This window comes from Ruditapes philippinarum, unplaced genomic scaffold (assembly GCF_026571515.1).
Source record: "Ruditapes philippinarum isolate M1 unplaced genomic scaffold, ASM2657151v2 ctg67_1_1_1_1, whole genome shotgun sequence".
Lineage (NCBI taxonomy): Eukaryota > Metazoa > Mollusca > Bivalvia > Venerida > Veneridae > Ruditapes > Ruditapes philippinarum.
In genome coordinates, this window is record NW_026859561.1 from 911388 (window position 1) to 939054 (window position 27667).

Below are 27667 nucleotides of genomic sequence, written 5' to 3' on the forward strand. Positions count from 1 at the left end.
TTAATTAAGAAACTGGTCATATTACATTAAAGGGTTTAATCTGATAACAATTAAGTGTAGACTTGCACAACACTATGCTAAAGTGCAGACTTTTCCAGTCTTTGCTGAAGTGTAGACTCACAGAAGACTATGCTATAGTGTAGACTGCCACAGACCATGCCAAAAAGACAGACTGAAATAAATCCTATGTTTTACCTATACATGTATATAACTACAGAAGTGTTCGCTTACAGACCCTATAACAAGTAAAGAAACTGCTAGCGAACAGCATGGATCCTGGTCAGACTGCGCAGGCTGGTCTGGATCCATGCTGGTCGCAAACCCATTATGTTGGTTTTGTCGTGACGTGGCTCATATGTTTTTTTTATTAAAAAGAGACATTAACAAGAGACGGGACAATACGTGTATTAGTCTATCACATTATTACATTGCATAATACATTATTATATTTAACAACACTAACAGAATACTTTCTATCCCCATATCTATACAGTTACAAAATATTTAGTATTTTTAGTTACAGGTTATAGGGACTCCACTAAGGTTATTTGACATGAAGCGACTGACTTTTTTTTTTTTTTTTTGAGATTTGTGTGTCATTTCAGCCCATTTGATGTAGGTCTGGATTAGTAACTTGTGCACAAATTTTCAGATCATTCCCCCACTCAGTTTTCTCAGAATAATTACTTTTATTAAGCAAATTGACCAAAAAATGAAAAGCTTTGCAACACTTTTCACTAAAAGTGGGCTAATTACAGATTTTCATTTGAACTCCCAGTATGTTTCTACATTACCTTTTGCAGAATTTTTACATCACCTGATCTACATGTATGCAAGAATTTCAAATTTTATGTTTTAAGGTTTTTTGACCTCAGGGGAGCACTTCCTTTAAAACAGAATATGAATAGTTTGATACATGTAAATAATGCTATTAGTTCTGTCATTTGAAAAATATATTATCACTTATATGCATTGTTTAGAGGACAAATTTCATGTTCACCAAAAGTAACTGTTCTTTTACAACATTAATTTCATATTGACCAGTATAAAGGGCGAGAAAAACCATTTGTTGCCTTAGTGCTTGCATTGCATTGTGGATAAAAGGCCGCTTTGCTACTAAAAACACCCAGCATACTTAAGTTGTAGGGTGACCTATAAGCCTCTTGTAATGATATATCCACTTCAAATCTTTTTAAAAGCAACAAACTTATACTAAAGAAAATAACTGCTATAATATGGTAATAGAAAATATTCCATTAATCCCGTTTTATCTAAACACTGTGTACATGTATTTTGTTATTTTCAAACTACATTAATTAATACATTTATATACAATCCACACTTAACTTTTAATCATCACCATTGATCTGTATAAAAACAGAGATTCTTCTAAACACTGACCAAAGTTCAAAATAAAAATATATCTTTGAAAAACAATAATTTGATTATAACACTTAATATTTAAATCTTATGTGAACAAAATAAACATCTGATATATTTATCATAAAATTAAGAGACTTATGAAAAAAAAAATCTGAAATTGAATGGGTTTATTTTTTATTACGAAATGTGATGAAAAATAGTTACTTGAAACAAAGTTTTGAAAAATGAAATTGCAATTAAGTGCATTTTTAAGCAAAATAGTCAGCAATTTAAATGAACAAATTCTTCTTGGACAACAATAAGTAATTTCTATTCAACATTAGAGAGTGGGGTTTGTACAAAATCAGGGAGATCTTCATTGTTTCAGGCGGTGATGCCAGCACCAATACCTGTATATATATAAAAATACTGTTGATTTACTAGAGAGGGGCATGAATATTGTCAATTTCCTCAAATATAACTAGAAGAAAATCTAACTTTTGACCTTTTTTACCTTTAAACTCAATCATATTACTTTCTTAGGTTAAAAAAAACTTTCCTGTCAGATTTTCATGATTTTTTTTTTATTACAAGAAAAAATAACAGAAAATGTAAATGAAAAGACCAAAAAATATATGAAATTATCTTTTGCAAAAGACAATTATTTAAATATAGTTTACATTGCTATCTAACAACGTGTGATGATGATGATATTCAAATAAAAAGAAGCCGGTTTTACAAATCTACCTGTAAATGATTTTCTGTACAAATTGGAAAAACATTTTTTTCTTCCTTTGAAATAGACTATATACAACTATAGTCTGTTTCCTACAGTAAACATTGGAATAATAGTTTTTATACACAATGAAATAATCATTAGTAATATTGATGTATAAAATACAATGATTAAATGAGAAGTGAAAAATATACAGACACAAATTTCTATTTCTGAATAACATATAACTATTGTCTGCAACAGATTTTCAGTGACTTTTATTCCTGTTAGTTTCGTCCAAATGACAATCTCCAAATGGACAGCGCTTGTACTTTAGCTTTCCTTTTTCATCAATGAATCATGGAGGATAATTCAAAATTGTCTTTATTTGAGTGACTATCAAGAGAGCAGGGTCAACTGAGATTCTCTTGGGCATCTCTGGGGTCTTGATTTGAAAATTTCTTAACTTATATTTTAAAAATTACAGCACAGATTACTCATTAATAAATACAAAATACTGATAAAAGTGTCTTAAAATTTAAAAAAACTATACCGTGACATGACCTAATAGTGTTTCTTTCTGATTATGTCCAGTCCACTTAATTTCTTGTCAAAGGTAAAAATATTCTTTCAGTGAAACCTCAGAAATTTAAGTCACTCAAAATCTGTTACAATCTATAGAAAATTCTGCATACAATATAATTATATAAATATATAAAGACATTCTTGTATAAAAAAAAAATGTTTCTTAACTTTTCAAAAAGGAACTCACTAGTGTATTATGAATCATAAATACACATTAACAAAAACAGAATTCATCTTAATATTACTTCATGTAACATTATTTTGTACAAAAAGTATCAAACGATTATATATTACACAATTATAATAATAATTAATAATAACAGTTTCTACATTTCTTAATATAACAAACTTCTGAAGAAAAAATGTAAATAATATATATATATTTATAATAATCTACATTCCTATTAGTAATGACAGGAATAGCATTTTGATACTATTATTCTTTTGGCGTGTTTGTACAGCTTTAAAAAAAAAAAAATCATTTTTTTTGTTAGCAATATACAGCTTTATCCAATGAAAATCATGCAATATTCACTAGCTTCGCCCTCATGAATATTCATTACCACTGGGCGTAATTACAGTCTGGTCTAGAAATTAACATAATTTCAGGCTGTCAAGATGCTAACAATGTACCATATAGCCTATTGGCAGTTATTCAATCTGTGAAGCTTCGTTCCTTGCCTAGTAAATATACCATCATTTTCACCAGATTTCTTATCTCTACACAGTTTGAGTATTTTGTTTTAACACAGACAGAACAAGCTTTCAGCAAAAACATTTTCATGACCATGATTTCTTTACATTTTCCTGCTTATAACGCCCTAAACTCTTCTGAAAGACAGGACTTGCACCACCTACTCTTCACTGAATTATTACTTCTTAGCACAACCTTCAAACTGACCAATAAAAACTTTGCAGAAGACTGTATCTGAAACTTCGTTCTCTAACTTTTTCAATATGACTCCCATTTCAACTTTTTTCATGCAAAATTGCTAACTATATGTAACTGGCCCAGTCTAAATCCAAAGTACACAAAAGTACTTGTTCCCTCAATTAAAACAATTCAATAAAACAATTCAGGTGGGTCAAAGCGTATTCTGCCTGTTAATATTACGAAATGATTCTTTCATGGATAAGACGGACACTCAAATGTGATGATATTTGCTGTCACTCAGTTCAACCTGCTCTATTTCTGTACTTCTCATTTCTTTCGTATCAAATCTTCAAATCAATTTATATCAATAATTTTATATCAAAACAATACAACTTCAAATCAGTATCAAACATTCCATAAATGATATTTCATCATCAGCAATCCATCAATCCACATAAACCTGTTGTGTATGGCTATCTATCCAGTAAACAGGCATAATTAAGTAGCATACTCTTTGCCTTAAGCTTATTTTTAGCACTTAAAAAGTTAAAGGGAGATATATAGATTTTTTTTCTTCAAAATATAACAATACTATTAGTATATAACTAGGTATATAACATGTATCTATATCATATTATTTTTGTGTAACAATAACAAGGTTTATATTGTCAACATCCACCTGTCGTGTATTGTGTATGAACATAACAGCATATATTGCTATACTTGTGTTAAGAAGACTACACGTTTTATTCAAGACAACTACACGTTTTTCATATTTGGCAATAATGAGATAAATGCTGGTTCCCCTTCTTGTATGCTGTAACGTTAACAATCCTCAACATAACCGAAGGGAATCAGGCCTTCTTTCCCATCCTTGCCTATTGCCTTTACCCAGCCCATATCATCTTGGTCTGATATTCGTGTAATTATGTCACCTGTCGGAAAAAAAAAAATAAAGAACAATGAATGTCAATGAAATTACGATTGTATAATAATCAATGCTTAAAACTGCAAAGCAGTTTTTTCCTTATTCTTTTTAATAATGTTATGGATCAACTTTGTTCCAGAACAGTTATTCTATTAATGAAGTTAACATTATTGAACAGTTGATACAATTTATGAAAATATTTCTTTAGATAATAAAGCTCAAGAGGTATAATGTAATAAAACAATTTTATACAATCTTAAACAGTTACACTGTTGTTTTCATAATCTTATGGTCAAACCTTGAAAGAGTTGTAACATAGAATGTTTCTGTTATTGAACACACATGAATATGGCATGTAAACAGAATAAAACGTTCCTATCCTGCTGTTCAAAGTATTTTTTTTTTTACCTTTTATCAATGATTTTGTGCATGTGCCATTTGCTGTTAAGGTAAAAAAAATACAAACAAACTTCTTACATGCAGAAATTTTGGAGTTTTTCCTTCTCAACATTTTTGGAGACTGCAGGCAGCAGAGATATTGCTATAGACAATTTAATATGCTTCAACTACAACAACAACAACAAATTTCATAATCCAATCTCATGTATCAGTTAACTAAAACATTATTTTAATTCCCTTGTTAAAATATTGTTCAGTAATTGGTTTCATCTATCAATCAACTTACCTGCTCCAGCACTTAATTCATCCTCCTCTTCGGCGTGATAATCGTAGAGGACTCGTGCCGGCACGTTGACCGAGCCTCCGCTACTCTGTGTCGGTGCACTTCCTTGCGATTCATGCTCATCTTCCGAGTCTCCGTCACCAAATGGATTACTTGTGCTTGGTGCTTGGGCCGGGGCACTGCAAATATATAGTTAATCATAAGTCATTTATAGCCCTACTTGTACACAACTTTTGTAACCCAATTTTTGATTGGCTAATTCTAGCAACTGTAGAAAAAAAACATTATACATTTACTTTGTATATTGATAATACACGTTTTTGTATATTGATAATACGCGTTAGAAGTGAAAACATAGATATAAATATAAACTCTAACTTGGATATTAATATAAACTTTATAAAGAGCATACATAAAAAGTGTACATTAAATCTGTCATGTATTTTTAAACAACCTTTATAGAAATGCCAATTTATACCTGTATATACCTTTTTTTCAACTAAAAATCATAAGGGCATTATCAATGTTTTACAGTAAGTTCCCATACAGGTAACACATTATTAATTTCGTTTTTTATTGTTTAATAAAAACAGTACAAGCATATAAGATGTGAAAAAGCTGATGAAATGCAAGTACATGACAGTAGAATATTGTGCAAAGGTCAACATGCCTGACAGGTTAATTTACAACTTCTTATTTTATCTTTTAAACTAGTCTTAATCACATTAAACAAGTTTTAAAATGCAAAACAAAGATCACACATTAAAGTAATTTATACATTCCTAAGTTAGTCATTTAAATATCAATAACATTTAAAATGTTAAAAACTCATCCAAATTTGCTGTCGGCATTGTGATTATTTTTCAACTGTTGTTAATATAAATAAACATAACATCTTCAATTAATAAATCACATCTCTACGCAAACATAAAGAGTTAATTAATAACACTTTCAAGGTAAAAAGACATAAACATAATTATGTAAATAACATTTAAAATACATAACATTATTCAAGACAGGGCTCTTGCAATTTGGCCATTTAAGTGCCCAAGTTGCCTAAAGTTTCTTAGCTAAATTTAGAGGACTGAAAGAAAACAATATGCAACAGTTTTTATAAGATTTACAGCGCAAGGCAACTTCACTGGCACTCTTGTTCATTTAGATATGAATATTTTACACAGAGACAATGTGGCAGAAATGTGTTTAAGCCAAGCAACATAATTCACTTAAACATATAAATTTTACAGTATTTACAGTTTCAAGAGACAAGCAGTTGCTGAGGCAGAACTGTAAAAAAAAAAATCTCTTTCAAAACAAAATGTGCTTTCTTTATTCTGGTTTTTCTTGTACAGTATGTTTAAAAAGTGAAATATTAAAACAGTGAAAAATATTAAAGACTTTGAGCAAAATGGTTTTGACTTCTTAACATTTGTGTTATGACCATTCTATAGTAAGATAATTAACACATAGAATCTAAAGAAAAATTCATAATAAATGAATATGAAATTTAAATTATCTGACAATAAACACCAGTATTACTTATTGAAAAGATATTTCTAGCATGTATTTTCTGTATGTAAGGATGTCTGTCATGGTGTTAGTAGATATTTACATGCCATATCCTACAATGTAACTGGTTAATATACACAAGGACTAAATGTTTAACTTTTTATATGTTTAACTGTTAGTGAAAAAGTTATACCAATACATCTATTAAAATGGGAAAGAATTATTAATTATTGCATAACATAATATTCATGGTATATAAACAAACTAAAAGAAAAATTGCATAACTTAAAAATACAAAAATGTACAGATCATTCCTCAATCAGAGATAATATGCTGCACATGTTCACTATAATTTACACATTCAAAATGAACATAACAGAACTACACAGCTATAAATAGTAACGGCATTCCAAAAAAATCATTCAAATATTTGTTTACTTGTGTACAGATTTATTTTCAGCATTCGTATTTGCATTTTCTTTCTCACCCTCGCAATCTATTTTCTCTTCATCGCCAAATGGATTTAATGACTCGTCGTACGAGTCTTGCCTACAAACACAACATAAATACACAAACATAACGTGAAATGTTGGAATTTAAAATAAAACTAACAGCACACGCCATCTTGCCAATACAAAAAATAATATCTTAACATCTTAATTGTTGCAGTTTGACAAAAATGCAGTTCTTACTTCAAGCTATTTCCTCATGAAAATCAATGACAATGTCTTACCCATGACATTTGACTTCATAATAAATACAGGTATTCTTACAAATCTTCATAAAAACATGTTTATTTGTTTGCTTGGTTTTACAGCGCACCAACTGTTAAGGTCATATGGTCCTGAAGCAGGAAAGATGATTTTAATTAACCTCAGTGTTACAAACTTCAAAGCTACACCAGGGATCAAAACCACCTCACCAGCTGAATCTACTAGATGCATAGACTCCAGTTATTTGAACCTATTTAGTCACCTCTTACCATCAAGCATGGATATAATGGTGGCTGCCATTCTTATGCTTCAATTATTAAAGGCAACCCCTCAGCTGTAAAAGGCTCTCAATATGTTTACTTTTGTCCTAATTCCTTTAAATCTTTGAATACAGCCCATATAGCTGACAAAAGAGGTCAATTACTAGTTATTAATACACAAAATCTCCTAAATGTCATGATTAATTTTTGCCTTGGCAAGAATGGACTAAGCATCAGTAAAACCAAATTAACAGAAAAAGAACTGTTTAACTATTTACTAGGACATCAACCTTATACTACTCAAAACTTTAATGTCATTTTCATGAAGTGAAAAGGTCTTTTGTTCTAGCGCATGTATTCCCATGGCTGGACCTGGTGTATGCCATAAAGATGGACTGAAATTAAGCGCATGTATTCCCATGGCTGGACCTGGTGTATGCCATAAAGATGGACTGAAATTAGTCATTGAACAGCAAAATAACAATAAAAATCATAACAATGAATTGATTTATCTATGTGTCCTCCCTACATATTTTATCTGTGACAATAGTGGATCTGAAAACCAAAGTTTTAATGAGAATACTGTGCTACAACCAAACAAAACAATGCTATGATATTGTGCTGCCATCTATTATGTGTATCTTAGTCTCTATGTACTAGTGTTCCATGTTTATGGTATCAACCAATAAGAATTATGCACTATTTTTATCTGATAATCAATTGATCATAGTGCTACATCATAATACCATCTTAAGTGTATTTGAATCACCAATCAAAATGTAGCGGTTACTGTGCTACCAGCCTATCAAGTGTTGTACATTTGTCTCTTGGCAATATGAGACTCAAGATAAGCTTCAAAACAACGTTAAATTTGTTATTTCATAAAATTATTAATCACAGACTTTGAAATTAAATAATAATAGCAGAGTTCTGTTTTGATTAACTTATTTTAAGACTGTTAGTTATTGAAAACTTCAGTTACTTTCAGATATTATATCATCAGCACAAATATCTTTTTTTTATTTTCTTGTGAAAATAAGATTAACAGTTGAAAATACATTAAACTTCTATATATTAAAGGAAGACACAGGCAAAATTTTCATTTCTTAGTTTTGAATTTTTCATTCATTATTCTGTAAATGCCCTCAAAATAAATATATTAGACAGTCAACGGAACAAAACTTTTCTCTATATAAAGAATAAAATGGTGGTTTCCTAACTTGACCCACGCGGGTCAGGTTAGAGCGCTAGTGTTTCAAAATAGTTGTCAAAGTGAACTCTGGAAACGTTAAAAGAACATGTCAAATGAATGACTTTGGCTTGTTTCAATCACACAATATCCAGAATATCTGTTATTGTAACTTCAAGGGTGTGTTCAAGTCACCTGACTTGTTTAAAACTATTTTGTGATTCTATTGGCGTCTCAATTTTGTTCAACATATATAGATATATTTATGCTTCAAACCCAAAATATAAAGAATTTAAACAGAAATTCATGCTGAAACTTCAAGAAAAATCATTTTAGGTTGATTTTAGTACATTAGATCATTTTGATATTTTTGACATTATTTTGCCTGAATATCCCTTTAACTTTGTAAAACAGCATCATCTCTCTCTGGAAAGGCACCGGTTTCTACTTGATTAAAACTGAAAAATCTACAGGAAAAAATAAATGACAAACATCTCATAACCTAACAATATTTGATAGAAACAAATACACAATATCCACTTTTAAATAAAATATCAACAGAAAGTAAATTGTTCACAATAAATGTCTATGCTAAACATTTGATGAAAAAAAAATTGTATTGTTTGTGCCATGAGCAGATCTGAAATATTTTCATTTTTTCCACCTTTTCATTTGTAAAATGTTTCAAAATTTCCACTTGGAAAGGTTTCTTTCAAATCAAAACTATTAAAAAATAGACAAACATGTTAATTCTCCTTGTCTTGTAATACTTATACTGTAAAGTTTTTCTGATTTTTCTACAATACATCTTTCATGAAAGGGAGACAAATCTAGAGCACACATTTCATGAAAGGGAGACAAATCTAGTGCACACATCACAATATGTTATAGTAACACAATCCCAGGCTCAATTTACTTCATGTAGGAAGGTCGCAACATTTTCAAAACTTTTATGATTTTAAATTAATCATTTTCCATGTCAATTAATAAAGTCACAGAAAAGTAGGGAGAGTTCTTCAAGATTTCTGAGATGCAAACATGAATAATTACTTGTTTCGGTTTCTGAAGAAGAGTAAAAGAATGTCACTGGTTTCCTAGTTGTTTAATAGAAGTTATCTGGGACTCAGCACTTAGGGTTTTTCCCAGCTAATCTGTAGGTACAAACTAACTAACTTCACGTTGCATTACCTGTCACAATAGATTAGTCAACCTATTTCGCATATTTTCGAAGCAGTAACTGTAAAAGTTTGTTTGTACCTACGTTATTAGCTTGGAAAAACCTAAATATTCTTAATTCCTGAGAAAGTCTACTGAGCCTGGTTTGTTAAAATTATCTGTTACACACTAAACATCTAAATGTGAAAGTATATATAACATTACCCCCAGCCAAAATTATTGTCGAATAAGCTGTAAATGGTAACAATGTTATACTATAATGTATTATATGACTAATATATTATATACAGAACAATTATGTTTATCCATGGATTATGGTAGTCACTATCAATGTAACCATGGTTTTAAAGTACAGATGATACCAGTATCCATTACTAAAGACAATATCAGTTGTTGTGGGTTTTTTTTTCTGTCTATTTTTAAAGTCTGTATTATAAGGGCAATTAAAATGTTATTATCATATGGCAAGTTTCTGTATTTACTTGCCAAGTAAGGCCTCAGGTGCCCCTCTATGAATTTAAAACATGATTCCACTCCTAAATAAAACCACAAACTTACTGTAGGCTAGATGGACAACTTTTAACATGAAACAATGAAAAAAGTTTAGAGCAAGTGATTTTAGTCAATGACCTAACCCATAAAGCCAATGAAATACAAAATATATACAGCATATTGACACAGTTCGACAGTTAAATATGAGTTTAACTCATCCCTCTGTAAATCCCCATCATTGTGGGGATCAAAGCAAAATAAATATTATGTTTCATGACACTTCAAAAGATGATGATTGAGAAAATTTCCTTAGCACATCAAAGGAGGAACATGTAATTTACAAATAAGTGAATTTTCTAAGAAAAATGGTTAACACTATACATTCACAGAATATCTATTACAAGCAATAAAATTTCATTGATTTCTTGTTGAAGATGAATTTCTGCTTTAGAAATGCCTAAAGTACAAAGAAAATATACGGAAATACTTCTCTGAAGAAGCTATAATTTCCGGTCCCATTAAATCTTTTATAGACATTTTTCCTTTCTATTAAATGTAATTATTTGTCTACAAATGGAGTTATTTGTAATTTACCAGTCTGTTTTTTCTTTAGGGAATGTATCTCTCCATTTAGAAAAAGCAGTCTATGGCTGTAAGGCTATTATTAAGGTTATAAAAACTGTAAATATACCACTGTTTTCTCTAGGAAAGATGAAGATATAAAGAATTGAACACAGAATTACAGATGATGCTCCCATTAACAAAAAGTTTTTTTAAAACCTAATGCACAGGATCTTCAATATCTTGATTTATTTTTATCTTGTTTTGTATAAGATCACCTCTGGCATACATTAATCTAAAGGTAGTGCATAATAAAACACACAAAAAAGGGTGTTTCCCCTTAATTAAAATAGATCTTTCCTTATGCAGAAAATTTCTTTAAAAAACTCAGACGGGTATACTTAAGATTTTATTACTGTACTTCTCACTGCTGTTTGAAATAATTAAATTTAATCAATTATCTTCAATATTGCCCTTAATATGAATTGAAGGCAATAAATGGAAGAAAACCAGACAAAACAGAAATTAACTTATAAAATCTCCGCCTTTAATAAGTGGTTATTTAGCCATTTACCTACAGAAATAACACTTTATATACAAAACCTTGCCCAATATATACCTGGCTCCAGATAGATATCTACATAAAGTTATACATTTATTGAGAGTTCAATGCAAAACTGTCATAACAAATTAAAATACTGCACTTTTGTAAACTAGCTTTTTCATTAGACAAAAGTAATGTTTACATTTTCTTTATAAATAATATTGCATGTTGGTCAAGCCTGTTCTTATTGGACAATCATCATACAATATCTATATACACCAATGCTCTAAATTTAAGAAAGTTTTTTTTTTCATTTTAATCAGTGAAAGAAAAACTACAATATTATACATTTATTATAATTTAAGACTACTGACACATTATATGGCTGTGTATAAATGGCTATTTTGCCATATAACCCGAGCCCTACAGCTTATATGATATAAACTTGCATCCATTTGAAATGGGCATATAACCTGTCAAAAATTGTGTTATCCAACAAGTCATGACAATACTGCATTTAACTCTCACATTTATACTGATTGTAATCCTAATGTAGTTGAAAGAGAATAAATACACAATGATATAAAGTGTGTTTATACCTGGAAGCATTTGTGTTAACAGTGTCGCCGGTTTCTGCGACCGTGTTGTTATAACCGCCGTGTTGTGAGGAATGAGATTGCTGCGAGTGAGTAGAGGATCGATTACTTTGTTTGTTATTGGTGGTGTTGGATGACGCTGCCGGTACAAAGTTTTCCGGGTTATGTTTGATACTGGTTATCGTGATACCGCCCTCGCTGGCCGTAATCTGTGACTTCTTCTCCTTGCCGTGGATTGGTTTCAAGTCTGGGGAATATTCCTGCAATACAGCAAGTTCTTACATTGCATTAAATGTCTTATAATAATAAGAAGAGTTACAAACATATAAGGTAATTATTTTACAACATTAACAAACAGTTTGTGATACTGACAAAGAAAAATCTGAGAAAACTGTCAAACAAGAGGGACATGATGGCCCTGAGGTCGCTCACCTGTATATAGGCCCCCGCAGCAGGGCCAGTTTAAACCCCAGGGCTTTTATTTGAACAAACTTGGAAGACACCCATTAGAAGATGTTTCTTGATGTTAAGTTTTTACTACACGCATAATATAATGAAAAACAATGACCTCCTTCTCCCCCCCGGCAAGGCCAATTTTAACCCAAGGGTTTTTATTTGAACAAACTTGGTAGACACCCATAAAGAAATGTTTCATGCTAAACATCTAAACTCTAGCTCATTGAGTTTTTTAAAAGAAGATTTTTTAAGTTTTTACTATACACATATAGTTAAAAACAATGAATCCCCTGGGGCGGGGCCAGTTTTGACCCCAGGGTATTTCTTTGAACAAAATTTGTAGACACTTACTATAAGATGTTTCATGCTTAATATCTAAACTCTAGCTATTTGGGTTTTTTCAAAGAAGATTTTTTAAGTTTTTGCTATACACATATAAGGAAAATCAATGACCCCCGGGGCGGGGCCAATTTGACCCGAGGGCTTTTATTTGAACAAACTTTGTAGACACTTACTAGAAGATGTTTCATGCTTAATATCTAAACCCTAGCTATTTGGGTTTTTTCAAAGAAGATTTTTTAAGTTTTTGATATACACATATAAGGAAAATTAATGACCCCCGGGGCTGGGCCAATTTTGACCCCAGGGCTTTTATTTGAACAAACTTGGTAGACACTCATTAGAACATGTTTCATGCTAAATATCTTAGCTCTAGCTCTTTGGGCTTTTTATAAGAAGATATTTAAAGTTTTTTCTTTCGGTTGCCATGGCAACCAGAGTTCTGCATGGAATTAAATTCTTTTAACAATTTTTAAGGTGACCACCAAAGGAACATTCCTGTGAAGTTTGGATGAAATTGGCTTAGTGGTTTATGAGGAGATGTCATTTAAAGTATAAGTTTACGGACGGACGGACGATGGACGGACGGCGGATGAAAAGCGATCACAAAAGCTCACCCTGTCACTTTGTGACAGGTGAGCTAAAAACATACGTAATAAATCAGAAAGTATATATTTTTTATGCTACTCAATCCTAAGTATCTGAAATTTAAGTATGTCAAATAGCAATCAAACTTTTCATTTTCCAATACTTTGTTTTCTGTAATAAATTAGTCCTAAACTTAAAACTATTTCAAAGATCATCCCTCCCATTTTTATTAGATTAATTAGCTTATAATTATTTTGTACGTTGGACATGACTAGCATATCTAAACTACAGGGGTATGACCCTCAGTATAAGTATGATAAATCAATAGCAGAGTGATGGCCTTATGGTTAAAGCTTCTTCCTCTCAAACAAGGGGTCATGCATATGAGCCTTACTAGGGTCATGACCATATTTTATCTCATGAAAACTCGAGTACTGGTTACAGCCTGGGGAAACAGACTCAAGAGAAGTTTTTCAAATAAGCTAAAAGGCTTCTTGATATTCAAGGTAAAGAAGAAAAATATTGTTGCAACCTATTTGAGAAATGTAAACAATACCTCAAATATTGGCCAGGCCATTGCCATATCAGCACCATGATTATTAGACCACCAGCGGAGATCTTTGTCGGCATCTGTGTTACTTATTGTGGAATGAAGTGTGGTGTATATTTGTGAATATCTGAAACATAAATGTTTAATGGTAAAATAAAATTTTGTTTAAAAGGAAAAAATAAGTAGCTACCCTTTACTATGTTTTTGATTGATTTAAATAAATGAAGAGTGTTAATGTAATTATTCTGACCTTTCAGCTGTCCAGTTATTTTACAGCAGTTATCAAATCAGTCATTAAATTAAGTTCTTCTATATACACATATAGGCAAAATGATAACTATTTCTTAGAACTGATTGAAACTTTGTATGATCTATGAATATGCTAACAAACAAGAACTGTGCTTGACCGTTCTCGGTGCTTGATCATAAAACAAGAGCCTGGATAATGCAGAAGTTCAAAAAGGGCCATAATTCTGTCAAAATCATGATTTCAACCCATTCCCAGTAGTTTTAGAGATACAAACTTGTACACAAAATTTAACCAGTGTGTTAATGACATGGTTCGTACAATAGCTCTCCCATTTTTTGAATACTCAAGCTAAAAATTAAAGGTGCACACAATCAGTGTCTGTTGAATTTGTTTTAGTTATCTGCCCTTGAACTTTCCAAAAAATCAACAAAAAAATCAAATTCAATACTTTGTCATATTACAAATTCATGCACTGTTAAAATAAAGGTCAGCACACAGAGTTATAGATAGTATTTGACATTATGAAATTGTTACCTTGAATCTACAGAAAGGTCTAAACATTGGTGAATATCAAACATGATCTTCTTGAAAAAATCTATTCTTTGTTTTTCAAAAGATTGACATTTTTCAAACACCTGAAAAACAGAAACATATGCATGTATATCAAATTTTCATGCCTAGCATTATAAAATATAAATGATTCTGTAATTAAGATTCTGTATAAATGATCACTATTGGAGAAATTGGTATTAACTTGTAGAGCTGGTTAGGTGGACTGACCCCTCAGAAAGGACCAAACATGAATTAAAAAATCTTAAGATTTTAAGCATCAAAACAAACAACATACAAAAAAGGCAATTGATTTCTCTACAATGAGTTGGTACACTGTCTTTTCTCTATGTTATTCAACTTTAGATAAATACGCCAGATTTTTACCAAAAATAAATAAATACTGAATGAAAATGTGGCAAAAATGAATGCTTAAAATATAATGTTTCAATCAAATACTTTTATATAATAATGAATACAGCTGATAAGCTAATAAACGAACCGCAAGGAGAACACAAAATAACTTAATAATAAGAGAGTAGCAGGTTATGTTATACACTACCTCTGTCATATCTTCTATATACTTGGAGTTATATCCATTCAGATCATTCAGACAAGCATTGTATTTCTCCTGAGTTGACTCCACCTCTATCTGACACTTCTTTAATTTCTCCTGTAACTTCTTTAACTGAAATTATATAACAAAATATTTATAATGGCTGTAACTCTTCAAGAAAATATTTGTAAGGGCTGCAACTCTTCAAGAAAATATTTGTAAGGGCTGTAACTCTTCAAGAAAATATTTGTAAGGGCTGTAACTCTTCAAGAAAATATTTGTATCGGCTGTAACTCTTCAAGAAAATATCTGTAAGGCCTGTAACTCTTCAAGAAAACATTTGTAAGGGATGTAACTCTTCAACAAAACATTTGTAAGGGCTGTAACTCTTCAAGAAAATATTTGTAAGGGCTGTAACTCTTCAAGAAAATATTTGTAAGGGCTGTAACTCTTCAAGAAAATATTTGTATCGGCTGTAACTCTTCAAGAAAATATCTGTAAGGGCTGTAACTCTTCGACAAAACATTTGTAAGGGATGTAACTCTTCAACAAAACATTTGTAAGGGCTGTAACTCTTCTTCAAGAAAATATTTGTAAGGGCTGTAACTCTTCAAGAAAGTATTTGTAAGGGCTGTAACTCTTCAAGAAAGTATTTGCAAGGTTAGTAACTCATCAACAAAACATCAGTAAGGGCTGTAACTCTTCAAGAAAATATAGATAAGGGATGTAACTCTGCAACAAAATATGTGTAAGGATTGTACCTCTTTTTTTATTAATAATATGTTAGGAATTTTAACCCTATTTGCAAAAGGTACATAACAAACACACCAAGAGCCAGCAATACACAATACAATCTAATTCAAACCACATTATAAGCCAAAATAAAACCTTACTACAAACCCCAAAAAGGCCTTAAATTTCTGTAAACATATCAAATATATGTATCATCAGCTAAGTGCACCAATTCATCTCAGAGAATAAATTCTGATATTCTTTGCAAATATTCCGCTACAATGCCCAGACATTTCTAATCTACATTGTCATGTAAATCTGACACAACTTTTTTTTCCCTTGCAAAAGAAAGCTACAATTTAATCAAGAATTTTCCCATTCACTAGCAGCAAAGGCTACAAATCTTCCTGGACACAAAACACACAGATAATTCTTCCAACATTCATCAAACGTATCGATTGACTTTTTACTTTGTGGGGATGATTTTTTTGTTACCTTCTTCTTTGCCAACAGTATACAGCAGAATCATTTACAAACATCTATCCCTTACCCTATAATTTTATAAATTTGCTGAATTTGTATTTGCTAAAATCATTAAAGTGTTTGAATTTCAAGAACAATGTGGATAAAATTTGGGTAGTTACTTGCAAAACATATACAGGTAGGTAATAATTTCAATAGTAAATTACAATCCAAGGCAACATTTTAACTATTATATAGGTACAAAACACTTGAGCAATGGCTTTACTTTCACTCAAGTGCCAGTTCTAACAGTATTTTAGTCACATTAGGTAGGCAAATAATCTATCAGAAGTATTCCTGGAATATCTATAATTATTTCCCTATTCTGAAAGTAACTGAGAGTTCTCTAGCAGTGGAAGACTAATATGTTAACACATAACGCTAACACATTGAAAATTTCTTGATTACCAGTGACTTATATATGTATATACCACTTACATCTACATTTTAATACCCACAGCTTACATATCACCTATGACCTATTTATCATAGGTTTGTGGATCAGCTATTGAAACAATTTATGTGTTGAATCTTTTGAGTCACAACCCTGTAGGAACCATTACCACCAGTATAGTGCTACCTGTCAGCCTGCACATTCATGACGACTGACTAGACTCTTAAACTGACTAACTTCATAATTACATCATTCTTCATATCCAAAAACTGATAATGAATAGTTCCAAATAAAGGAAGCTGGACAAGTCCATTAAAGAAATTCAGTAGATTAGAATTTATAGTTCATAACAGCACATTATAATTATTTAACAATTTTCAATATAAATACTTTAACAGTCACCTATCTGGGTTTTTAACCTTTTTTTCCAGTCCAAACTTTTTTTGGTAGCTTGAAAATAAAAAATTTCAATTAACATACTCCTGGTCTTATCTTTCTCCTCCATTTATAATTATAAACAAGCCGCGCCATGACAAAACCAACATAATGTGTTTGCGACCAGCATGGATCCAGACCAGCCTGCGCATCCGCGCAGTCTGATCAGGATCCATGCTGTTCGCTATCAGTTTCACTACTTGTTATAGAGTTTGTAAGCGAACAGCATGGATCCTGATCAGACTGCGCGGATGCGCAGGCTGGTCTGGATCCATGCTGGTCGCAAACGCATTATGTTGGTTTTGTCACGACGCGGCTCAAATATTTTCCCTCAACTTGCTCCCTCAACTGTAGCCAACAAAACTGATTAACCTTTAATGTTCAAACAATCAATCATAGAAAAAAATATTCATTAAGTTCATACCAGATAATAAAAGCACATTTATATTTCTGTGGAAAAAAACGTAACAACAAAAACTTATTTTAACATTTTTTTTTTATAAAGTCATCAATCAATCATTGAAAATAAACTGTCAAATAAACTGTCATAATATGACAATACAATAAGACACTGAAGGAGCTTTAACTTTTTTCAATTCAGATGAAAAAAAAAATCTGTATTTTCTTAAATAAACTGTATTGATGTTTTGGGTTGTTCCTTCTTCGTTTTTTATGACAGGCAAATTATTGTTTTATGGCAGTTTTTGGTTAAATGACTAGTGATCAAAAGAAATAAGAATTACCTTTCTAACAACAGAAAAATTGGAAAAATTTAAAAAAAGAAACCAAAATGAGCACACAATGGTACTGCTGGAACCCAAAGTGAACCTTTATGCCACTACAGTGTAGCAGGGACAGCAAAGTCATTTGTCTGTATTGCCCAGATTGTCCCACAGCCTGTACAGACAAGTGGAATTTTTCTAGAAATTACTTATTTTATAAATATCACATGGACAAGTTAAAAAGTGTTTCAGATAAAAGCAGACAAGTCAAAATCAGATTCTACAGGCCCTGTTACAGTGGTGTTAGGCCAGCCTTGCGGTCTTACCAGACTGACAAAATTTAAATTTTCATTTAATTTTCAAATATTGACATCTGTGACCTTAATTGATAGTGGAGAATTCCAAAACATGGCAGCTGGACAATTCCATTTTAGAAATTCAGGTTAAGTAAGATATATCAGTACTGCAATTTAGAAAATATGATATAAAAATCCTCTTGATTTTTTCAATGAATGTCATACTTTGAAAAAGCAACACCAATTATGGAAAGTTTTGTGAAAATTTTCTCCCTTGCTGATATTTCCTCTCATATTTCATATATATTCTAGTAAGAAATATGGAAATGTTATAATCAATACAAGGAAAATCTCTCCTAATAATATCAGTAAATGACTATCAATATCTGTAAAGTGTCCAGGGGGCTTTTTTTGTAAATTATTAGAATTGTGCATAAACGAGGTTTGATGTCAAGTTGGCAGGAAAGTTTGTTCTCCAATGCTTGGACAGCAAATATTTACACTTAACATTAACTGGAGTCCACTTTTCTATTTAATTTTTTTTTTGCTTGGTTATGGTCTCCTAAAAAAGAAACAATTATTACTGTGTTTCACTTGAACAAAAATATACAAAAAGCAATACTACTTTAACCCTTTACTTCATTTAGACGTGTTTTGACGGCTTTTCCACCTCCCCCCTTTTTGAGGCCTCAAACAGTGAAAAATTACCCTACAGGGTGTGCCAGAAGGGGGATGTTTGGGAGGTTTGAAGGGGGGCGACAGTCCCCCTCATCGCCAAGAAAATTTTGGACTTGTGAGAGACTAAAAATGACCCCAGGTCGATCATAAGGTAATGTGTAACCAACGCTGAAAAGCCTTTGACTCTATCTCAATCAATTGAGAAGTTGCTGCACTTTGAAATCAATTTTTATGGAAAAAATCAACACAAAATAGTGATTTTTGGTAATTTTGAGATGTCCCCTTGTTGCCATGGTAACAGGAAATTTAAGACTGAGCATGTCGTTACAAAGGCAATGGTCCAGTCAACATTTGTGCCAAGTTTGATTAGTATTGAAGCATTTTTCATTGTTTCATAGTAGTTTGAACTTGTAACAGGAGGCTTTTCAATGAAAACGGACATTTTTCACAATAATTATGCTCATGAGGGAAAGGGTTAATATATTATTGATTAAATTCAGAGACACCAGTGGACATCTTTGAGAAAAATGTAAACAAGAAAAGCAGAAAAAGCAGTAAAATTGCAATAACAGATTAATTGATTTTTTATTTGATAGCTGCCAATGAAAAGAACAACTGCTCTCTTCTTCAAGGACTGATTCAAGTAGTACTAAACCATCAACACTTGACAGTCCTGGAATACCTGATGAGAGTATTAAATATCTTACAATAAAGCATGGGGTGACTTTTGACAAATGCCACACCCACATACCCATTTCTGACACCTCTTGTAAATAAGTTTCGGACTATACAAATTCTGAAAAGCATTGAATGACTTTAAACAAAATAGTATGACATTTAAATTTTGTTGGCGACGCCGGTGAGCGGCGTCGTCTTATATGGAATGCTTTTTATTTTTGCCTATGGAAGGAGCTGATATTATTAGCAGTTAATTTCATGTTGAGTTAATTAGATTTATTTTGATTCGTAAAAATCAAGTAAACAAATATGTTGTTATATTTGTATTTAATAACTTTATATAAAAAGCATGTGCATTGTGATATTATTTTCACGAAATTGCAGGCTCAGTTTAACAGCTTGTCCCTTAGTTTTATTGACAATACTAAAACCCGGATTTCGAATATCGTTGTGGTCTACATTGATGCCGTATATATTCGTTCATTCATTTATATATTTTCAAAATTTTCTTACAAGAAGAAAGTTCACCTGCAAATGAGTATAAGGATAGGTAATGGACTGTTGTTAACGATTATCCTATTGATTTTATCCATATTACGTTGATCTGTTGCACAGAATGGTTGTTTTTACAAAGTGTACCAGTATCCGGATGTTGAAAGCTATCCGATTTTCTGCAATAACTGCTGTCACATGGTCATCTATTTTTTTATGAATACTTTACCATTAATTTGCATGGCTTAATAAAACTGACTGAGTCTGCAACATTTCGTGATTTTAATGTTTAGGGTGTTCTTTTGGGTTTCAGGTTTTCTCTATTTTAAGGGGAAGTAACTCATGTTTACTAAATTATTTGTTCTTTTCTGTCTACTCTATCTTTAGTATTACTTACTATTTTTTGTTTTTTATAAAATTTACCAGTTGTAAGGTCATCAAAAGCAGAGAGGCCCTGATGAGTGAATATTGATACATATTTTTACTGGCTTTTACCCTAGACCAGATTTTTCTAGTTTGTTCAGTTGGTACATACCTATAGGTATTCTGCTAGAGGCATCTTCTAATCACTATGTGAAATTATTATTTTCTATGTGTTTGTATATGAATTGTTACTACAGTTATGATGGATGAGACTTGCATTTAAATTTATAAATGATAATACATGAATTGATCAGTCTACAGGTTATAGTTGTTTATACCCAGTGTTAGCTGGCTAATAATAGTATCTATAACAGAGTTTATATATTCTACTAGATTTTGAATTCCATCCATTAGTACCAATGTTAATGTTAGGATTTCATATTTATTTAATAGAAACTGGGAATTATTAATGTTATGTGCATACATGTATATCTTAGTATATTGATATGATGAGACTTTTAATATTTCTGAATTTAAAGAGTTACAGTTATGTCATTATTATTAAAGGGATGAGAGTTTCATTTAAAGTTATAAATGATAATACATGTATTGATTGAAAATGTCCTGAAACTTGGATCAAGCAATATAATTGATAAAGTCTCAAAAAATCATATTTTGAATGGTTATTCTAATTTTTTTCTAACATGTGCATAGATTGAAAAGGACAGCTTCTGTCTTATCTATTTGTAATGGAGGGACACCGGTCTCAATTTCCAAGCTTAGGTCTCCTGAGTCAACCCGACAACAGACTTTTCATAGAGTAGATTGTTACTTGCCCTTGAATAATTTGTACACTAAATTTTATACCGGGTGATTTTTGCCACATGAAAACCAACAAAGTACAAAAAAGTAACCGGGCGCCAGACACAAAGTGGTGTGTTTGTTGCATTTTCATGTTTTCACCCAGTGCCCTTGATGCAAAATACAAATCAGCCTTCATAAAATTTCTTATCATAGAAAAAAGGTTAGTTTTTTATCCGTGCAAAAAATAGATATTGTACATGTATTAGCACAGTTATGTTCACTTTCAAATTGACCTGTTATAAATAATGGCACAACCAATAGTTTACTGTCTAAGCCCTTTTTAGTAAAAATAATTATACATAATATATAAATTGTTATTTTAATTTAGACTATGAGTATGTAAGGTTTTTATTTCTTATTTATTAATTAAGAATTAATTATCTGTTAATTTAAAAATCTAAATATCTGTCACGGTTTAGAACTGTTCACTATTTAGGCCAGAAAATGTGTAAGCGGCCAGATAGTTCAATCGCTTACAGCCGCGGTACATTATTCTGTGTGTCACAGGTTTGAGTTCTGGTCAAGCTGAAAGTTTTTCTCATCCAGTGACTGCATATAACCATGAGTTTAATTCACTATGCTCTGTAAACATCAGAAATTCAAGGACATAAACCAATAGAGTGGGGAAATATGTTGTGGTTTAGAACTATTTCATTATTAAAGAGAAAATGTGTAGCCGGCCGGATAGCTCAGTTGGTCTTCTGAAAGTCATGGGTTCGAGTCATGGTCAGGCAGTTTAAGTCAGGGTTTAGAAGTGGTTTTTCAACTGACACATGTTTGATTCATTTAATAGATTTTATTTTATTTGAAATGGACAAAGGCAGTATTGCATGATACTTTTAGATCTACAAAAAGCATTTGATACAGTTGATCACACTTATAATGCTGCACATGAAGAAGTTCTTTTTCTTCTTCTTCATGGAACTTCAAGCATCTGCCATATGTAATGACATTCTTACATGGTTCAAGTCTTATCTCTGATAGCAGCTGGTTGATGTGGCTGCATGGTACTCCTTCTACTACTGCTCTGAGTACCTATGGTGTCCCCCTGATGTTCATTTTAGGTCCTCTTTTATGTCTAATATATGTCAATGACATGTCTGCAACCTAAGCAATAAGCTTTTATTACATGCACAGGCAGAAGTATCAGACCTGGGAAGAAAAAATATGACCAGATTGATAAAAAAACTTGTGTTCATCTTAAAATTGTCACAAACCAAAAAAATGTAAATAATGACCCCCTTTAAAAATATACTTTAAGTTAATAGTATATTTTTAAAGGGGGTCATTAATACATTTTTTTTTTTGGTTTTTGACACTTTTAAGATGAACACAGTTTTTTTATCAATCTGGTCATACTTTTTCTTCCCATGTCCGATACTCGTGTCTGTGATTATATGATGATGACTCAGGTATCCTTGTATCTGGTAAAATAAATCGTAAGATTAGTTAATTGACTATAAATTGTCTTTGCATCTTGGCAAGACAGAGTCTTTTCTTTTTGGTTTAAGTTTAAACTTAAACTGGGCCTAGCCTCCAGGTCACATGAAATGGTACTGCTATAAAGTACACATCTTTTGTTAAGTATTTAGGTGCAAACCTGGATCAAATTCTTTTGGCGTCGCCCTTTGATGCTTTGCATCAATGCTTTTCTTGTTATTCTTTAGTAGTGACTTTTTACCTATCCATGGAAATAAAGAGAGTGAACAGGTGGAAGTCAAAAAAAGTTTATGTTTTGCAATAATTCATATCAATTTTATAATTTATATCACATGAAGGATAAATAACTCACATGGCCCAAGGTTATTTCTATCTATTAGAAATCACCTGTAACCTTAAATTTATAAAAAGAGTGAGGTACCTTAGTCTTTATATCTTAGGCAGACTTACATTTTATCATAAACATTTTCCAGTATCAACTGGTAAATCACCATTTTAAGAGTCAATAATTTGAAATATATAGTCAATACAGTTCAACTTGACAATGAAAATATGAGCATAATGTCACTTTTTTATTTTTCAATGATAGGAAATACAGACATTTTCATTGAGTTTTTGTGCTCATGGTATAAAATACAGCTATTGTAATGACAACGAGCCCATGTTTAAAATATGTGAATATTTACAAAATGTACAGATAAGGTGACAGACTAAAAGATTTACACCTTTTATTGGACAGGGAGGGTCAGAAGATTATCAAGCAGTTTGAAGTTTTAAATTCTCCACATAAAATGTTTGAATTTACAATTACTAAAACTATTGAACAAAATTGTGACAAAACAAGATCAATGCCCATGGTCCTGTTTTGTTAATAGACATACAAGGTTATTAGAAGATGAAGGTCATATTTCGAAGCTCTTGCTGAATCACATGTGTATGATAATGTATATAGAAAACTTTTAGTGATGGCCCACAAGTTTGATTATAATTTTTTATTCAAAATACTTTAATGATAACTATTGTTTTATTTTTTTTTCGTTGACATTAAATATTATTTGGGTCTTAGGTTGGGGGTGTGCTAGTTTCTGACCAGGCTTAACATTGTAAATCAGTAATCTGAATATGATGCATCTAGTGTACAGAATGAACCTGCTTTAGCCACGGTTTAAAATTATAGGCAGAGAAATAAACTGACAGTAGATTAAAATAATATGCCCTCTACCTTCATAAATCTGATATAATGAGCAGTCATAAGATTCTTCTATAAAGTATGCAGGAAATAAAACAATATGTATTTTTGGACATAAATCACTTCCTGGTAAAAGATACAAAAGAGACTTTCAAACCATATTTCAAACATGATATCACTAATTACTGTATCATCATAATCAATACCATATATCATGCAAGAAACTATAAAGTATCATATTGATTATGAGCAGTACCATTTTGTGTTTATATGGCTAGCTGGAACTTGCTGATCTGATGATGCCCTGGTATGATCTACATCTAACTTTAAAACTGTGTCTTTGACAATACCTGACATCTTCAATTGTTTAACTGTATTGCATGTATGCAAGAGGAGATATGTTCAATTCCTTATTATGAATAAATCTGTTCAATTCTGTTCTTAAATCAATTTGAAGACTTGAACCTACAATAGCTGCCAAATGAAGCCACTTAGAGTTAGACACTAATAATACTTAATGCCTTTAACCTTCTGGCAGCAAGGAATTCTACACATGCAACCATTTAAGACAAAGTTCAACTGGCACAATCATGGTCTGCACTGTTTGCTAATTCAATCAGTACATTTACCATGCTTAGAAATAGGTAATAATGTTTGCCTCAAGACTCCAAATCAATATATAAGGTATGATGTTTATTTAACAAACTTTTTTGTTGGAGGAATCACAATAACAACCTTCCCATAAATCATAGTATCTTGGGTGACAAAAGTACAATATACCTTTATCTTTACCTTGATCCTTTCATCCTACCACACAATAAGATAAATGACTGAAATTTAGTTCATTTCAGTCTGATATCAGAAAGCCCCAAAGATGGCGAAGCTTTAAAATATTTTTATCAGTTGCAAATCCTCAGTCAGCTGCTTAAAAATGCTTAAAAAATAATAAATAAAATCAACATCTAGCAAAATATATAGAAAGAACACTTCTCTAGCAAATTGTTAAATGCAACTTTTCAGCCAATATTGATGAGCTTAATGCTTTACATAACAAGAGGGCCATGAGGTCGCTCACCTGTATATAGCCCCCCCCCCACCCCCAGGCCAATTTTTACCCAAGGGCTTTTATTTGTTTATTTGAACAGACTTGGTAGACACCAATAAGAAGATGTTTCATGCTAAACATCTAAGTTCTAGCTCATTGGGTTTTTTAAAAGAAGATTTTTTAAGTTTTTACTATACACATATAGTTAAAAACAATGACACCCCTGGGGCAGGGCCAGTTTTGACCCCCGGGCTTTAATTTGTAGATATTTACTTATATATGTTTCATACTTAATATCTAAACTAAAGCTATTTGGGTTTTTTCAAAGAAGATTTTTAAGTTTTTGCTATACACATATAAGGAAAATCAATGACCCCCGGGGCTGGGCCAGTTTTGACCCCAGGGCTTTTATTTGAACATACTTGGTAGACACCCATTAGAACATGTTTCATGCTAAATATCTTAGCTCTAGCTCTTTGGGTTCTTTAAAAGAAGATTTTTTAAGTTTTTACTACATGCATATAGGGAAAATCAATGACCCCCTGGGGCAGGGCCAAATTTGACCCCAGGGCTTTTATTTGAACAAACTTGGTAGACATTCACAAGAAGATGTTTCATGCCAAATATCTAAGCTCTAGCTCTTACGGTTCTTTAAAAGAAGATTTTTTAAGTTTTTACTACATGCATATAGGGAAAATCAATGACCCCCCAGGGCGGGGCCAATTTTGACCCCAGGGCTTTTATTTGAACAAACTTGGTAGACACTCACTAGAAGATGTTTCATGCCAAATATCTTAGCTCTAGCTCTTTGGGTTCTTTAAAAGAAGATTTTTTAAGTTTTTACTATATGCATATAGGGAAAATCTATGACCCCCTGGGGCAGGGCCAATTTTGACCTCAGGGCTTTTATTTGAACAAACTTGGTAGACACTCATTAGAAGATGTTTCATGCTAAATATCTTAGCTCTAGCTCTTTGGGTTCTTTAAAAGAAGATTTTTTAAGTTTTTACTATATGCATATAGGGAAAATCAATGACCCCCTGGGGCGGGGCCAATTTTGACCCCAGGGCTTTTATTTGAACAAACTTGGTAGACATTCACTAGAAGATGTTTCATGCCAAATATCTAAGCTCTAGCTCTTACAGTTCTTTAAAAGAAGATTTTTTAAGTTTTTACTATATGCATATAGGGAAAATCAATGACCCCCTGGGGCGGGGCCAATTTTGACCCCAGGGCTTTTATTTGAACAAACTTGGTAGACACTCTTTAGAAGATGTTTCATGCCAAATATCTAAGCTCTAGCTCTTACAGTTCTTTAAAAGAAGATATTTAAAGATTTTTCTTTCGGTTGCCATGGCAACCAGAGTTCTGCATGGAATTAAATTCTTTGAACAAGTTTTTAAAGGTGACCACCAAAGGAACATTCCTGTGAATTTTGGATGAAATTGGCTCAGTGGTTTATGAGGAGATGTCATTTAAAGCAAAAGTTTACGGACGGACGGACGACGGACGGACAGACGCCGGACGAAAAGCGATCACAAAAGCTCACCCTGTCACTTTGTGACAGATGAGCTAACAAAAGATGCTGCAATCGAAAATAATTAAAATGAGAAAACATCCCTGGTAATTTCCAGTTGCTTACCCATAGATTAGACAGGCAAGATATATTCTTTCTTGTTGGAAAAATCTATTTTCTGTAATTGATTTATTGTGTTTTCAAAAAGGTCAAAACTGGTGTCTATGGAAAAACAGGATATTTCCCCAAGTTCCTGTTTTGTTGAAGATACAATCTTAATGGCTTTTTTCCCTCCTACAGAAACGTTAAATATATCATCAAGCAATAACAAACTTTGCTGATAAGAATTCTTCAATTATATAAACTGCAAAAAGCTTTCTTCATTAATTAAATGATTGTAGAATTAAAAGCTTTCACATTTTTATACTACAATGTAAATTTTGGCTTGGCACAAGTCTATGACATTATTTTTAAATGCAACTAATGGGTCCTGCTATTTGACATGTGTTCACGGCCACTCTATCATTTCCACATAACTGCAATTCTATATATTTTTTAATATAACAGAAGATAATTTTGGGACTAAGGACTTTCTTGTGTGCATATTTTACTTAGACATTGCTTGCTTTAAGAATGTGACAACATATTAAAACAATTTTTTTCGATGTGAGTGCAGCAAGATTTGACACAATTCCTATGGTAAGCATATAAATGTTTGTTTGGGATCAATATCATTTAGCCCCTGAATCGCTTTCAAAATAGTTGCCCCAATTATGTTTTTAAAATTTAAATTTTTTTGGGCCAAAAGAAAAAAAGACAACAAACCC

At 31.8% G+C, this 27667-nt stretch overlaps 1 protein-coding gene across 9 annotated transcripts in view; it reads right to left on the minus strand.

The window, feature by feature from the left end:
• Nucleotides 1-622: 622 nt before the first annotated feature.
• Nucleotides 623-27667, minus strand: part of LOC132756987 (protein kinase C and casein kinase substrate in neurons protein 3-like) — a 58106-nt gene continuing 31061 nt past the window's right edge. For 6 of the 9 annotated variants that reach the window (XM_060748145.1, XM_060748146.1, XM_060748141.1 and 3 more), the window contains exons 5-11: nucleotides 15481-15606; nucleotides 14904-15004; nucleotides 14126-14246; nucleotides 12190-12446; nucleotides 7094-7204; nucleotides 5150-5325; nucleotides 623-4471 (exon numbers count right to left, since the gene is read on the minus strand). In XM_060748145.1, coding sequence (XP_060604128.1) covers nucleotides 4362-4471; nucleotides 5150-5325; nucleotides 7094-7204; nucleotides 12190-12446; nucleotides 14126-14246; nucleotides 14904-15004; nucleotides 15481-15606 — 1002 coding nt within the window. In that variant the 3' untranslated portion in view covers nucleotides 623-4361. Of the gene's footprint in view, nucleotides 4472-5149; nucleotides 5326-7093; nucleotides 7205-10197; nucleotides 10225-12189; nucleotides 12447-14125; nucleotides 14247-14903; nucleotides 15005-15480; nucleotides 15607-27667 lie in introns of all 9 variants that reach the window. The other 3 variants (XM_060748148.1, XM_060748143.1, XM_060748144.1) reach the window with 3 other exon arrangements.